Raw genomic sequence first — 17,576 nt, 5'->3', positions numbered from 1 at the left:
TGTTAATGTTATATGATAGGATACATATTTGTAGATATTCTATATATTACACATCTTGTATACTCTACAGGTAAGCCTTCCTGGTAACCTTGATACTCTGTACTGGTGCAAACTTTTTAAGATGCCTCCCTTGACCAGTAAAAATAATATCATTGGGGTAAGTTCTATACTTATAAGTTTATATAGATTCTTCTTCATTCTTGTTTATTAGTATTTTAAATAATATCCTGAAAGTGGTGTAAGTTCTTCATAAAGAGTCTTAAATGTTTCATATTTTGGTTACATGAGCATAATCTATTTAACTGTTGTCACAAGTTTTCATCATCTTGGTACATCACTGTTTTGACTCATAAGTTGCTTGTTTTGTATCAGTATGCTTCAGTGATTGAGGAGAAGAACTTGGCACATGTCCACCACATCGTAGTGTACGAGTGTCACATTCCTGACAGTGCTCGTCACTTTGAGAAGTGGCTGGACCTTGAGGGCAACCAGTGCTTTTCACCCAACATGCCAGTTTCTTGGAAATACTGCAGAACTCCTATCTTCGGTTGGGCTATTGGTAGTGAAGGTAGGATGTACACGTATACAGTATGTTGCTTGTATATCATGGAAATGAAATTTAATATTTTTGAAGAACTTTGTTGGTTCTGTCATTCTTACATTATCATTTGCTTATCTACACACTTTTTTTTTCTACTTCTATGGATGTTGAGGGTAGTAACTTAGTGCGTATAGCTCTCCCTTAGACAAAGGCGAAGAAGCTACAGAAAGAGGAACATGTCTGTAGTGCTGGCTGTAATGTATCTGAATCCTCATTAGGTTTTGTCTGTACAGTATATTGTATTTTACTCCTTTTCAGTTAATTTTTAATAGTTTCATGGCAATTCTTTCTTGTCATATAAACCTCATAGTATAGCTCACTTGTGTCTTAGTTAAACCAGCATCTGGATTCTCAATTAGATTCTTGGATCATATTTTTTTTACATAAAGCTATACAGTATATTTAGACGTACAAAGGTCAATATATTTGGGGCAAGATAACATAGTTTTCGTTCGTGGTCCCTCAAAATTGAAGACAAATCCAGACCATGTTCTTCATTGTAATAAGTGTAATGTATAAAATATAGTATTGAAACTAGATTTTTTTTACTTGTTTAGTGTTTGTATAATGGTGGTTAAAAAAAATATGGAAAAAAAATCATAAGGACCTAAAGCATGATGTCACACATGGTAACTGTGAATAATAACAAGAAACTTACAAGGCCATAATATTTATATGGGCAGGCAAACATTAACATTGGACACAATACCATAAGGGATTCTTCGAGGAATATTTCTAGAAAGTCTCGGCAAAATTGACATAGCGGTTTTTAAGAAATTGATAATATGAAACATTTCCTCTATAGGCAGATGGATGGACAATTGGTGATCAGAAAGCCTTACTCTTCAAGCACAAGCTCATATAATGAAAGTACTGTATAGTAGAACCCCATTATTTAAAATTAAGGGGGAAAATGGGGAAAGAAAGTACAGCGGTAAACGCGTGTAGCGTACTGTTGTGGCAGGTTGTCAAACTCTCTTTATATGGTCTCGCAACGTACGTACATGTAATATATCTAACACTCAGGATTGAGGTAGAATAGAAACTCACAATGCGTTTTCTGTATATATATATATTGTTGTACAGTGCAGTGTTAAGGAGTTACTAGGTCAGAAGCTTGCTCAGAGTTCCTGTAGGGCGAGGAGCTTTCTGAGGGAGCGGGTGGTGTGGAGCAGTTGAGAGATGTTGTGGGTCCAGTATCTGAGTGTAGAGTGACCTCCCCGGTATTAAGAACATAAGAACATAAGGAGTCTGCAATAGGCCGGTTGGCCTGTGCATGGCAGCTCCTGTCGAGAGTTACTACCACTCTCTATCATCCATGAATCTATATAGCCTCCTTTTGAAACTTTCCAGAGTTCCCGCACTTACTACAAAGTTGTTAAGCTTGTTCCACTCGTCCACCACCCTATTTGTGAACCAGTTCTTCCTATCTCCTTCCTAAACCTATCCAACTTGAATCCGTTGCTCCGAGTCCTATCCTGCTCGGATATTATAAGAACTTTATCTATATCCCCTTTATTGATTCCTTTCACCCACTTAAATACTTCTATCATATCTCCCCGCACTCTTCGTCTTTCTAGGGAATGCAAGTTAAGTTTCTTTAACCTATCCTGATATGGAAGGTTTCTAAGTCCCTGAATCATTTTTGTCATTCTTCGCTGCACCGACTCTAGTGAATTTATATCCATTCTATAATAGGGGCACCAGAACTGAACCGCATAATCGAGGTGCGGCCTAACTAGCGCAAGATATAGTTGCAATAAGACCTCTGCACTCTTGTTACTTACACTTCTAGATATAAAACCCAATACTCTGTTTGCCTTATTTCGAACATTAACGCACTGTTTTCTAGGCCGTAGGTCCGGGCTTACAAGTACCCCTAGGTCTCTTTCACAAGTCGACTTCTCTAGGTTGATGTTGTTCAGGCTGTATACATTATAAGTATTTGTTCTTCAGATATTAAGTACGCTGCACTTGCTGGTGTTGAATTTCATTTGCCATTTTTCAGACCACCCCTGCAGTTTATTTAGATCCTCCTGTAATGCATTTGCATCCTGCCCTGAATTAATTTGCCGCCCTATTTTGATGTCATCCGCAAACTTGCTTATGTCACTGCTGATCCCAGTATCTAAATCGTTTATGTACATGTAGATTATGAACAAGAGTGGGCCTAGTACTGACCCCTGGGGAACCCCACTGGTTACACGGCCCACTCAGATTTAACACCATCTACGCTGACCCTCTGCGTTCTATCGGTGGATTTTACAAATTACGCAAGGCAACCATTACAAATGGCGGAGTCGAGGCGGGAGATACTGATAGCGAAATATAGGAAAGGGGGAAGAAGGTTTAGTAGTGAAAGAATGTGGGTTAAACGGAACAGACTTTTAGGAGGAGAGAAAGTGTGTGGCCTTCTGCCCACTGCATGGTATTGGGTGGTAGGTTGGGGTGACTGGGGCGATGGGAGGGTGGAAAGGATGTGGAGAAAAGAAGGCCAAAGGAAATGGAGGGCCCATCCCTATTTGGGTGGGGTGCACCTCATCTTTAATTTGTTTGGAGGGCCCATCATTATTTTTTTCCGAGTAGGGTTACACTTTTTATTATAGATAGAGGGAAACGGATGGAGATAGAGAAGTGGTGGTTATGATTTTAGGTTGGGGTAGGGGGGTGGCCATGGGTGTTGCTTGTTTTTTTCCATATATCTTAATCCGGCTCAAGTTACGTGGGATTGACCTTTGTTGTAAAGGTTTTAACTCTAAATACAAGTGAGAGGAGCCATGTCGTCGGTTCTGAGAGTGTTCATTACAGTAGTCCAAATCGTCGCCATGGGTAGAATAGGGGGAAGGGGTTTGGGGAATGCAGGGGAAGGTAATGTGATGGGATGGAATGTACGATTGACGTTAGTCGTGGGGGAGGGATGAAGAGAAGAGGTGGGGGAGGGAGGAGTGGAGTGGGGGGATGGTGAGTGTGGGGAGAGAATAAGTAGTCGATTAGTGTTTAGGTGTGGTAACCCATGATGCTCAAATTATGAGGTTTAATAGTCGGGTGGGTAAAGGTGGGAGGAAGGCTAGGAGCGGAGTTGGAACTCGTGAACGTATGATGTTGTTTAATGCAAGTTATGGAACATTACAGTATCTTCAAACGGATTTTCACGCTATTAATAGGCCTTATGTAATCCACCAATAAGGATTACAACAGCACACAGTATGGCTGCAATTGGTAAGAAAAATAAAATATAACACGGCAAAATTTTTGCCCTGCGTAATTTTTACAACCCACCTCACGCCTAAAGTAAACCGAAAAATGCTTATGTGTATAGAAGATTTTCAACTCAATATCACATATTCTTTCACCTCTACAAATATCTGCCCTCACTCATGGGACACCCTGCAATAGTATAAGGACGACATGGGCTATGCTGGCAAATTAATGTGACTTACCTGATGGTGACGGCGATGGTAGGAATAAGACCTCGGCATGTTTCAGTGTTCGACATCACCTCCTTCCCCTGGTGTGGGTGGCGCCAACCTTGGTAACAACTAGTGTATTCTCCGTGACTACCATTACTGGTAGCCATGAACGGCAGAGATATGGTCGTTGTAGTGCTTTTATTTAACCATTACACATTTCTTACCATGCTTAATAATATTAACTATCTTCATGACATTCTTATTGTTATCAGTGATTGCGGAATTCACGATGTTATGCTCCACCTACACACAGCCTGTTACTAGACTAACCCCCACCTCCTCTATCCCCCCCCCCACACACACACTACAGTGGGCGATATCTGTTGGCCAACCATAGCATTTCCCCCAGCTGTTTCGAAACTTCAGACTCAAGGCAATTCGAACCCTCACTGTGGCTGGGTAGTGGACACGACTTTGGCGCACGATAGTACCTGACCTGTCAGTTAGTTATAAGGACTCCACTATACTATATTATTTAATATTAATCATTTCTAAGATGGTATACAGTATTTTATTTAACTTTACCGAAACTTATATTTGATAGAGAAGTGCTATGATTGAGTGGATACAGCACTTGCTACCTGTCCTAAGGGTTCGTGATTTGCTCCCAGGGCATTCCCAATCCACCCAGCTATACTTAGAATCGCACCGTACTCCTTACATACTGGAGAATGAGCACAGTATACAGTGTACACTTTCACAATTGATAGGAATTGTGCTGGATTTCAAACCATTTTATTTGTGCTTCAGTAGTACCTTACAGAAGGATAACATATTCATTTTAGTGGTTTATTTATTCTTACCTTACTTGTGCTTGATTTGAATAAGGTATTCTTTTTTTGTGATCACCGGCTATCCCTTCACCATGTATCATATGCAGTATTTAAGTACAGTACAGTATTTATAATGTGTATGTAATTAATTACCATGGCTACATGATTTTGTTTTATACTACATGCTGATTGTTCTAGCTCCTATTCTCATTTTGCCTTTCTTGGTTGCTTGATCTTATTTCATAATCAAATTTACATAATGAAAAGAAATGAATTGATACACTGTTACAGTTTAGGCTCTTTGTCTCAGCCCTCACTTCAGCACTTAGTGACATCATCACCTACTTGGGCCTGTCACATGCTTTTAATGGCAGATTATATATTTTAGAAAGCTTATACGATAAAACAGTATTTTTTTGTGTTTTTTTTTTTACATGGAAGTGTCATTAGTATCAACGGTTAAACAGTAACACATATATCTCACAAAGATTAGTACTGTATCAGTGGTAAATGTGTTCCTAGCCTGGGTACACATGTGAGAAGGTATATTTCCGGTACCCGGGTTTCCTCCTGTACTAACACTGGCCATTAAAGGTCATAAAATGATAAAGAAAAGATCAACCATCCAAACGAATAGTAAGCTAATAAGATGTGAAATGATAAATGCTGTACAGATGCCGTTGCTACTTCACTCCTGAGCAGTTGCTTCAAGTTTATAAGGGATTCATTCGTCCTAACTTGGAGTACTGCTCTCATATCTGGGGTGGCTCTTCTTCTGTTCAACTGTTAAATCGGGTGGAGTCAAAGGCATTTCGTCTTGTTGACTCTCCTCCTTTAATTGATAATCTTTCTTCCATTTCTATTAGCCGCAATGTTGCTTCTCTTTCTCTCTCTTTTACAGGTACTTTAACAGGCAATGTTCGGTGGATTTGGCATCCTGTGTACCGCCGGCAAGGCCGTGGGCTCGTAACACTCGTCTTGCCTGCGGTGCCCACCGTTTCTCTGTGGCTGTCGGTCATACTAGAATAACCCGTTATAGTACACCCTTCTTTCCTCACACAGCCAAACTGTGGAATGCTCTGCCTTCTGTGTTTCCATACTCTTGCAATGTTTCACTTTAAAAAGCTGTTTTTCCGGCATCTTCGTGGTGTAGATTAATACGGTCTTTTTCTTTTCTATTTTTAATTTTGTTTTACTCTTATTTTACGCCCTCCAGGCCCCATTTTGGGTCGGTGAACCTATGCCCGGGTGGTCTAATCCGTAAAAAAAAAAAAAAAATAATCCCTTGAGAAGAATATCCCAATCGAAGAGCTGCATGACCTGAGGGGTATCAGTCTCTAGATCTGCTGGGATAGCTACTCTACTGATTTCAGTCAGATTTTTGAGCCTGGACCCTGCAGGGGCTCCAAGTATCTCTCGGTCATTAATATGATTTACTTACATAGGTGAGATGTTTCCGGATCATGTGGGCTTTCCAATTGGGGAGGAACATGGAGGAGCCACCTACTACATGATGGAAACTCATTATGATAATCCCTCCCAACAAGAAGGTGAGATTATCTGCCGCCTCTGGCCCAGTAAGGTCTTTATAACTTAAGTCACAGACTGCACTTTAAGTTAAATATATTAGACCATTTCAAGTCATATTGAGATGATTGTATTATAAATCACGAGTCAGGTGGGTTCATCGTGAAAACAACAACTATTAGACAGGTGAGTATAGTATAGGTATCCCTGTTACCCGAATGGATTTGATTCTTTGTAAATCATTCGGATAGTGAAAACGAAAAAAAATGGGGTAAAAATATGGCTCAGTTCCCCAACAAAAAGAAATCTCCAATATTATACCTAAAAAAAATTAAATTGGTTTACAAACAACAAAACACCTACCTAACTGCTGTATTTTAGTACCTAACTACCATCGCCATTATGAGGCAAATCCATAATGGCACGAACGGCAGTGTCCTAAACAATGGCACCCAGTCTGAGTTCTCCCGCTTCCAAACGAGGATAAATCAAGGATGTGTACTGGCACCAACTCTCTTTTCCATTTTCTTTGTTGCCTTCCTTACTCGTGCCAGTGCCAATTTAGCCGGCGGGGTGGACATCCTGTACCGGATGAAGGATCTTTTCAACATAAGACGACCCCAGGCAGGAACAAAGGTATCGGTAGCTTCCATTACTGAACTTCAGTACGCAGACGATCTTACCCTTCTCGCTCACACTGAACGCGACCTACAGGAGATCCTGAACACCTACGTAGATGCGTATGCACACTTCGGCCTTGAGAAGAACGTCCGTAAGACTCAGATTCTCTTTCAACCTGCCCCTGGTTCAGCCACACCTCCACCATCCATCCAGCTTAACGATACTACCCTCTCTAATGTTGCCCACTTTCAGTATCTCGGATGCCACCTGTCCACCACTGCAGACATCGGTGAAGAGATTCAACATCGGATCAGATGTGCATCTCAAGCCTTTGGCAGACTCCGTACCCGTGTCTTCAGCTATAGGAAGTTGAAATTATCTACAAAGTTGCTCGTATATCGAGCAGTGGTCCTCCCCACCCTGCTATATGACAGCGAGACACGGGTCACATACAGGAGGCACCTCAAGGCACTTGAAAACTTTCACCAACGTAGTCTACGCTTCATCCTCCGATTTGGCTGGGAAGACAAGAGAACAAATGCCAGTATTCCTGCTGACACCAACTGTAGAAGCATCGAGGCTACCATTATCCATGAACAACTACGCTGGATTGGCCATGTTACCAGCATGAACGACAGTAGACTGCCAAAGCAGCTACTTTACAGTCACCTAACGAATAGTAAACGTAACGCTGGGCGGTAACTGAAAAGGTATAAGGATAGTCTTAAGACAAATCTGAAAAAGTGCCAAATCGACCCCCCCTCACCTGGGAGACATCACTCCACACCGTAACGCACGGATGAGTATCATACAAGGTGTCAATACTTTCGAATTAGCCCAACTACAAACCTAGGCAGACAAGCACCAACGCCGGAAAGACGCTGCCTCCGCCCCTCCCGCACTAGATGTAGCCCCCCACATGTGCAACATCTGTGAACGACCCTGCCGGTCCCGTATGGGCCTCTTTAGTCACCATAAGACTCACCAACGAAGGTGACATCCTTAATAACTCATATCACTGTCTCATAGGTGAATGATCTTCACTCTTGATTCCGAGTGACAGCAAAGTAGTAGTAGTAGTAATTACCTGTACTGTAATTAGTACCTAATAACTGTACCTAACTACTGTAATTTATTACCTAACTGTTGCATTTATTACCTAATTTGTGTACATTCACAGTAAATTGCTAAACTCAATAAAATACACTGTACAGTTGGTACTGTACACTACGTTATCGGAGGGCGGTCAGAGCTCATCACAGAGAGAGAAGGGTGGGCTGATTTGAATTTATTTTGAATTTTTTATTTGACCGTCGTTTGGATTAGTGAGGATTGCTTTTGAATGGTGAAAGAGGTGGATAGAGAACATTCGGATAATAAGGGATACCTGTATAATAATATAAGTCATATGATAAATTAGGTAACTGAATTCTCAGTTTCAGACCTCAGGAATTTATCCCATTTGAAGCTGAGAACATTTGTGCATTGTAGCTTGAATCTGAGGCTTGGTGTAATTATCATCTAGCCGAGGATCAGTGCCACTTAAATCTCAGGGCCAGTTGGATTTTTATGCACTTTGAACAATCACATTACGGTAGTGATTTTAAATTGAGCCTGAGATTAGGTAAAATTATTCTATTTAAAGTTAGTATACAATACAGTACATAGAATCTACCAAGAGCAGAAAGTCTCATATTTTGACAAAGTTTATTATTCCCTATATTATTGGTACCTATATAGTATAAAATTGAACTGGTTTGGCAGTAACCAAATACTTGTGTATCTCATATCTTACACAAAAATTAAATGGAAAATAGCATTTTAGATATTAATTTACCTGAAATCTTTCATCTCCACATATTACTGTTACACTTAGTACAGGAGTACACGATTCAAGGGGTGTATTTATTCTTCAGGTATTGTTGATGCATCAGGGATTCGCATCTTCTACACGGACCGCCTGCGTAAATATGATGCTGGGACAATAATGTTTGGGCATTCTGTATCGCCACTGCACATAATTCCTCCCAATCAAAAGTGGCTTAGTATTGGCCACTGTCACAGTTCCTGCACAGAGAAGGTAATTACATCATTCGCTGTCATTAAAATTAGAGTGTAGTTAACAAAATTATTTATAACACTCAGTTTTGGTTTGCATTCACTTTGTAATGTTTCTTAGTGCTGTAGATTTGGCCATACACGAGAGAAAGTTATGGAAATATAAAGAGAGAGACGAGGATTTTATGAAAATTGGAGAGATTAAAATTCTCTTTGTTTTGCCCTTTACACAAGGTAGCGGAGGAAGGAGTGAGTGCGGACTCACCTCCCACACTTGTCAATCTGTGTTCCCTTTATAACGACAGCATGTAATTTCGCCATAATTCTCATATTATTTAGGTTCATTTGATCCTCGGTTAATAACACTTTTTTTTTATATTGGGCACCCCCCTACATCCTTGTGTAAGGTGAAGCGCAGAAGCGTTTACAGCGCCCAACAGGGAAGCATGCTAAGTTCATGCTTGCCTTATGTCTCATGAGTTAAGGGCGTAGAAGCCTGAAGAGTCAATGGTTTATGTCTAAGCAAGTTATTGGAAGCTCCAACAACTTGTCCCTGAATACGAATTCGCAACTTTCGATTTACAGCAGATACCTACTTTGCTGCTAGGTGAACAGGGACCAAGGGGACTAGGAAGAGTGTCCCAACAACTTCCGCCCGCCCGGGAATCGAACCTGACATCTTGCGTGCGAGGCAAGAGCGGTACCGCTCTACCACCAGCGCCCCCCATTAATAATACATTATCGAAAGTTCATTAATTTTTCCTCAAAAAATCTCGCACTCAATCCCAGATGAGCTATTGCGCTGTAATATATTCTTAGTCTTGTTTACAAGAGCGATAACAGCTCATCGATGATCCCCTTAATAATGTTGCTAGCACTCGGCATCTCTCAAGCACCATTCTTGTCACTGCTCAAGAAGGTAACATATTTATCAGAACTTAATAAATATTATTGTGGTGTATAGTGCATCTCCATGTTCCCGGGTTTATTTACTGATTCATGTGGTCCTAGTGCTTACAACTGCCCTACTTATGTTTTCTTGGTCGTCAGAACAGTAAATTTTCGTGGTCATGGTTTCGCAGCCAGTCACAATGCGGGGAAAATAACTAATCCGAACGTTCGGTAAAACACAGTCGGATATAATAAAATAATGGTTGCCCCTCGTGTAACGAGGATGGCCGGCCCAAGGGCCATCTAGGTGTGAATTTGTTTAAGGTGTAGAAGCTGACGCCAACTCAACAGCCATTAACGAGTTAACGAGTTGAGTGACCCAATGTGAAGGAATAGTTCGAGAAGACTGGAAAAATCGCCAACTCCATTGGGTTACCATTACCCCCGGAACATGATTCGCAAATCGATTAACATCCAGGTTCCCAATTACTGCTGGGTAGACAGAGGCAAATGGCGTAAAGAAACTTGCCCGTAGTTTCACTATAGCCCTCCCCTTGGTTCTTTGTCAATCGTAAATTCGCCATCGCATTGCTCCACGATTATCGACCAGCCCTAACATTTAAAATGGTGACTATGAAGTGATGTTTCTGTGTTTTTTTGTGACTAAGGTGCGTCGACTCTGTTGTTTTGAAAATGTGAGCAGTGTTGGCTGCTATCATTGTTTGTGTTATCATCGTTCATTTAGTTTTTATGACAAGTGCTTTTGCTCTGTTTTTGTGACTGTGAAATGAGCAGTGTAACTTTAAAATGTCTGGGAAGGCCAAGGCATCCAAGACAACCATGTCTCTGAGGTGAAGCTTCTTGACATTGTTAAGCAGCATGAGACTCTCCAGAGGCTGTGTGTGACTCAGAGTGACGTCTCCAGTCACCTACAAGAGTCCCCTTAGCCTCGAAGGGGACATGTGATGATGACCAGACTTATTCTTCAGGATGTAGTGAGCGTTATTTAATTGTTTTGTACTGATAGTGGTATTGTAGGATATTTTTTTGTCGGTGGTACATGACAGGCTGGGACCATATCCCACTGAACCCCATGTTATAATGGTCGCTATCTACGATAATCCACTTTACGTTGTGTTTTTCAGGAATCTAACCCCATCGTTTATCGAGAATTAACTGTTTATTTATTTATTAAATGAATGAATTTATTTATTTATCAATGCGGATCTGTGCAGCATCTCCGAATGGAAAGGTAGAAACTTGGTTAAATTCATTAGTGGTAAAAAACAGTATTTACCAATTACACTTTCCAAATTAGATGATCTCCCACCAATCATATTTCAGGACGTAATCATTCTGCCAAATTCTAAAATAGATATGCTAGGCCTCACCATTTCCTCTAGTATGTCATTTCTAAAGCCCGGAACCATTGTACGCGAGAGATAACACCACTCATATAACCTTAAAGATGGGGATTATCCTGCCAGTTACACAAGGACCTGGCGGGACCCCACAGTCACAATCACAAAAGATGAAGAACATCCCTTCAGCAACACAAGGACCTGAAGGGACCCTCCAACAAACCCAAAAACATCACCTTCCTGAGGATGGCACTTTAAACCAGCCTAGCTTAGCTTATCTAACCTCCCTTGCCCTTGGAGGAGTGAGGGACGTCTGTCACTGGCTAAACCACAAACCGGCCTCCGCAAGGTGGAAAGCCCACCTGCTATCATTCTCCTTCTGTACTTCCCACTTCTTAACTATACCTTGCCCTAAATATCCTTGTTCACCTCAGAGCCACGGCTTTCTTCTCGGTGTTCTGACTAACTGACTTTGAGTACTGCTCTCATATCTGGGATGGCTCTTCTTCTGTCCAACTATTAGATAGGCATTTCGTCTTATTAACTTTCCTCCTTTAGTTGATAGTCTCTCTTCCCTTTCTCTTCCCGGAAATGTTGCTTCACTGTCTCTCTTTTACAGGTACAATGTTCGGTGGATTTGGCATCCTATATACCGCCGGCAAGGCCATGGGCTCGTAACACTCGTCTTGCCCGCGCTGCCCACTGTTTCTCTGTAGCTGTTGGTCACACTAGAATAACCTGTTATAGTACACCCTTCCTTCTTCACACAGCCAAACTGTGGATTTCCTTGCCTTCTTCTGTGTTTCCATACTCATACAATCTGTCTCACTTCAAAAAGCTGGTTTTCCGGCATCTTCGTGGTGTGGATTAATATAATCATTTTCTTTTCTATTTTTAATTTCTTTTACTCTTATTTTTTCACCCCCTTCGACCCTGTTGTACGTCGGTGACCTGTGCCCAAGTGGGCTATTCCCCGTAAAAAAAAATTATATATATATATTCAGTATATATATATATATATATATATATATATATATATATATATATATATATATATATATATATATATATATATATATATATATATATATATATATATATATATATATATATATATATATATATATATATATACAGTATATATATATATATATATATATATATATATATATATATATATATATATATATATATATATATATATATATATATATATATATATATATATATATATATATATATATATATATATATATATATTATATTATATATATATATATAATTAATTAATATTTATTTATTTATTTATTTATTCACAGGAATTGCCAGAAAATGGAATACACTTGATTCAAGGACTGCCCCATGCCCACTTGTTAGGCAGTTCTATCTCACTGAGACACATTCGTGATGGTCAAGAACTTCCTAGAATTTTGACAGGTGAGTCCAGGTGTTCTGGCCTGCATCATATTCTTCTACAGGTTAAGTATCCCTTATCCGAAAGGGTCTCGGATTTGGGAGATTTTCGTATTTTTGGAATGCACTGTAACCTATATCCTGTATACCTGTATAATGCGATAGCTCAACCTGCGGGGATGGGACCCAACGAACAATCTGCCAGAGTGTGTTGTGAGCTCTTTCAAGAACAAACTTGACCAACACAGGAACAGGTTCAGATACATTCAGGAGCCAGTGCATGCCCAGTACTTGCCAACAGTGCGACCGACCGCCCAAGCAGCTAATGAGCCGATCGGTGGTGAAGAGGATAGGAGTAAAAAAAAAAAAATAGTCTTTGCACAAAATAAATTTATATTTAATTTACAGCAAATGGGTGCATATAGCCTGTTGGTAATTTAAAAAAAAAATATATATATTTTTAATAATTTTGTGGATGAAATACGTGAATGATGTACTGTACAGTGAAGAACCAGAAAGGTCGTGGAAGCACGACAATGGCAATGGCGTAACGAATGCGTATTAAATAAGCGTAATATATCCATTATAATTCACCATACCCATACACATCCCTGTACTGCACTACTTTTCTCTATCACTTATTATTTTTCCAAGCTAGGCCTATATATTAGACATGCTTTTGTGTGGTACATGGGACTGTATTGTGATAAGCCATTTCACCAACGTCTCATAAATTCAAAAATATTTAATTATTTTATTACACACCACTTTATCACTTCATAAGAATAAATATCGAGACACACTCATTGCTTACTGAGGCAGAAGCATTACTGGCGACATCGTTTTCCAGCATAAATAAAATGGTTAATTAATGCCTTCCTAAAGAAACCTTCGACATGGGACCAGGTTTGTTCCACTCTACGAATTTTTTGCGATTTTTCCACCAAGTTTAATGAAAAACGATTGTACCGTTTCGGCTGCCCAGAACAGACACACACACAGACATACGACTATTCCTATAGTACAAGTGATCGCTGGCCCTACGTGCCCGGTGGCGAGTTCGGTGGGACAGTTTACTTAGGTTGTTATAATCATGGTCGTGGTTGTTATAATCATGGTCGTGGTTGTTTTAATCATGGTCGTGGTTGTTATAATCATGGTCGTGGTTGCTATAATCATGGTCGTGGTTATTATAATCATGGTCGTGGTTGTTATAACCATGGTCCTGGTGGTTATAATCATGGTCCTGGTTGTATGATCATGGTCCTGGTTGTTATAAGCATGGTCGTGGTTGTTATAATCATGGTCGTGGTTGTTATAATCATATTCGTGGTTGTTATAATCATATTCGTGGTTGTTATAATCATAGTCGTGGTTGTTATAAACATAGTCGTGGTTGTTATAATCATGGTCGTGGTTGTTATAATCATGGTCGTGGTTGTTATAATCATAGTCGTGGTTGTTATGATCATAGTCGTAGGTGTTATAATCATGGTCGTGGTTGTTATAATCATGGTCCTGGTTGTTATAATTTTTGTCGTGGTTATTAGGTACTGTGAGTATCTAGTATACTATAGGAAGGAATAGAATAAATGTTAGAATAATTAGGTAAAGAAATATTCGCCATAAGGAGAGGTTAAAATCTTAACACAAAAATTATTATGAATCACCGATGATCATTCCAAGATAAATTATATTATGAAGAAAGGTGACCTTGATTCTGGTTAGATTAGTCACCATCTGCTTAAGCCATCACCTGTGTTAAGTCATCATAGTCATCATCTATGTTAGTCAGTTTTAGGCCCATCTCAAGTGACTAACCGACCATCGATGTTCTTTCCGCGCGAGGGTGTTAGTTTTCAGTGCGTCTTATTATTTACGCTGGTGGATGTAAGACCAGCTACCCTCACTGACGCAGCTATGGTCAATTTGGTGTTATTATTGTTTATAAATGCCTTCTAATCTGTCTCAAGTCTATACGTCCTGTCTATTGCCATCCCAACTGTCTGTTCGTCTGCGTGGTGTTTGAATGTAAGCCCGTCTGTACTCTTTGTGTCGTCAAATCTGTCTGTCTTATCCGTTGTTGGAGTGTGTCTGCCTGTTTGTCTAATGTGAACCAGTCAGTCAGCTGTCTGTCTGTCATGTTAGTTGCCATATTGTCTATTTGTGCATGTATGAATCTGTCTTTTTTTGGCAACCTCCTGTCTGTTTCACTGTCTATATTCACCCTGTGTAGTCATGTCTGCCTGTCTGTATGTATGTGTCTGTTGTCTTTGTCTTTCATAAGTCTGTCTATCTTTCTGTTTTTCTGTGTGTCCTTGAATCTGTCTGTATTATGTCTTTTGTTTGTCCGCTTCTCTCTCTCTCCATTTTTGTCCGTACTATCTTTATTTATATATCTCTATGTCTATCCATTACACTACTCATCATATTTAGCACTTTTTCTTCCTTATTAAATCGGTGATTTTAATATGGTTTTCTGGGAACTTTAAAAAACACATCCCTCCATTCATACCTCCACCTCTCACTATCCCTCTCTCCCATCTCCTTTCCTCGCTCGCCTCTTAAGGATAAAAATTCTTCAGTCTCTCTTCTTCTCCTTTTGTATCTTCTCCATGCATTCCTGTTATTATCTTTTTATCTCTTCTCCTTGTCAGCCACAGGAATAAGTATACACTGTAGCCTCGTAAGGTCCGAAAATGCTCTGGTAACGTTGAAACTGCGCATCCAGACGCATGATGAAACTCAACTCCCCCCACCTGTTATCTCAAACTATATTCTGTTCCCCTTCTTTATTATTCTATTTACTCATTTTCCTTCCTTTACTAATCCAAACAACATTAAAAAAAGTAGGCTTAGAGAAAAAGTGGGGGGAGGAGGAGGGAGCCGTATGGTAACTGCAATCGTCCTGCCGGCTGACAGCGTACAGCGACATCTTTTGCCAGCGTAAATAAAATGGTTAATTAATGCCCTCCTAAAGAAACCATCGACATGGGACCAGGTTTTTTCCATTCTACGAATTTTTTGCGATTTTTCCACCAAGTTTGATGAAAAACGATTGTGCCGTTTCGGCTGCCCAGAACAGACAGACACACGCCTAGTCCTATAGTATATTAGCATGGTGTTGTTTTTGTATGGATGCACTCTCATGATCAGCCAGGAATATTTTACACTTGTAAATAACTGATAATCTTTGAATGTAGGTGGAAACAAAAGTTTCTGTCACCAACAAACTCATTTTCTATCAGCTATGAATATATTCTATCTCAATATATCAAAATTTGGAAGGTGAAAAAGTGTTTTTATATTCATCAGGACTGTCATCGGGTGGGTACCCCCTACACGTGAAATGTTCCAACGATCCCAATAGCAAACCTGGTCCACTGGGACTGTGGCATTTCTGAAAGACCTCACCTGATACTATTTTCAATCTATCGAGTGGCATAACGATGGAGAATACGGCCCTTAGGTTCATATGGTGCCAGGCTAATATAATATTAACGAAAAATAATAAATTTTATCCCCAAAATCTCACACTCAATCCCCGATGAGCTATTGCACCGTAGTATCAGGGCAGCTCTTTCGCTAGGCCACGGTAGGACGCTACCTTCTGGGAGGCTCCACATTGTCTCACTGTAGTGCATTAAGGTAGACCACATTTTTTGTTTTGCCATTAGCAGCAAGTATGTACAGATTTTTGCCAGTTCCCACTCTGGAGCATCCAACATAGAACTGTCCATGAGAGAAGCATGGAAACACCAGGCTTAGGCCAACTATCTTTAGGGACTGTCCCTGGCTTTTGTAGATGGTCATGGCAAAGCTCACTTTAACCGGGAACTGAAGTCGCTTGAACTCAAATGGCAGGTCAGTGGTGATGAGAGGTATCCTTGGTATAAAAACGTCCTCTCCTTTAGCTTTTCCTGTCAGTATTGTAGCTTCCAGTACATGTGGCATCATGTTCTTCTTGTGAGCGACTCTTCTCTCATTTTGAGTATGATGTCTCGTTTCTCAAACTCTTGACCGACAATCAGGATGGCTACTTCATCAGCTACAGGAGCATTGAATCTTCTTTCATGTTCTCCCTTAGGGGTCATGTCTGCTTTGATCTTGACTTTGTACTCCTCAGAAGGAATGTTTTCCAGGGCATTTTTAAATGACTGTACATACGTGTTGTGCTCATGCAGCATTTCTTGGATAGATAGGACAATGGCATGTCTGACACCTTGAATATTGTCACACCTGATAGTAGTCTGCTTTTCATGATCTCCCATGAAGTAGATTTGGAGGAACTTTGCCTGGTCATCTTTCAGTGGTAAGAGGGATCCTGCTTTGTGATAGACTTGACCCTGAGCTTTGAATGTTGGTATGTATCCGTGCTCACGAACTACTCTGGTAGCTCCAAAGGATGTCATCTGGAAGTATGAATTGTACTTCAGTATATTTTCCAAGAAGTGTTTTGACTCTGGTGTTGTTCCCAGCATGAGAGTCTTCAATGGTTGTGGTGGTTTTCCAAATTTGGCAGTCGTACTTTCCCATGAGAGCAGCACAGTCCAGCAGATTCTCCTTCGTACTTCTTTGCACCGCAGTATTCACATTTATTATCCATGTTGCCAATGACAACAGAGGGATACTTTTCATAATCTATCTCATTGTCATAGGTAAATGATGCTCTTGCAAGTGGATGCCACTGTGTATTCTTTCTTAGAATTCTGGATCCCGCAGCTCTCTGTCTATTCGCATTCAAACAAATTTCATGTGCATGATCATTTTCTAGAGAAGGCCTTTCTGCTGTTTGCTATCTGTCAGCATTAAGACGGGATTCCCTTTCCTGATCTGTTTCCTGTGACCGACTGTCCGCTGT

The 17,576-nt window shown here is 40.2% G+C and overlaps 1 protein-coding gene across 3 annotated transcripts in view; it reads left to right on the top strand.

The window, feature by feature from the left end:
* LOC121877254 overlaps positions 1-17,576 on the top strand; it is a 137,526-nt gene that overhangs the window by 95,811 nt on the left and 24,139 nt on the right. For all 3 annotated transcript variants that reach the window (XM_042383023.1, XM_042382944.1, XM_042383107.1), the window contains exons 21-25: positions 71-157; positions 373-568; positions 6,290-6,394; positions 8,909-9,072; positions 12,622-12,739. In XM_042383023.1, the coding sequence (XP_042238957.1) occupies positions 71-157; positions 373-568; positions 6,290-6,394; positions 8,909-9,072; positions 12,622-12,739 (670 nt within the window). The remainder of the gene's footprint in view (positions 1-70; positions 158-372; positions 569-6,289; positions 6,395-8,908; positions 9,073-12,621; positions 12,740-17,576) is intronic.

The sequence above is a fragment of the Homarus americanus genome, unplaced genomic scaffold (genome assembly GCF_018991925.1).
Source record: "Homarus americanus isolate GMGI-L3 unplaced genomic scaffold, GMGI_Hamer_2.0 scaffold51859, whole genome shotgun sequence".
NCBI lineage: Eukaryota > Metazoa > Arthropoda > Malacostraca > Decapoda > Nephropidae > Homarus > Homarus americanus.
The sequence above is the reverse complement of the archived record's forward strand: the minus strand, read 5'-3'. Positions and strand labels throughout refer to the sequence as shown.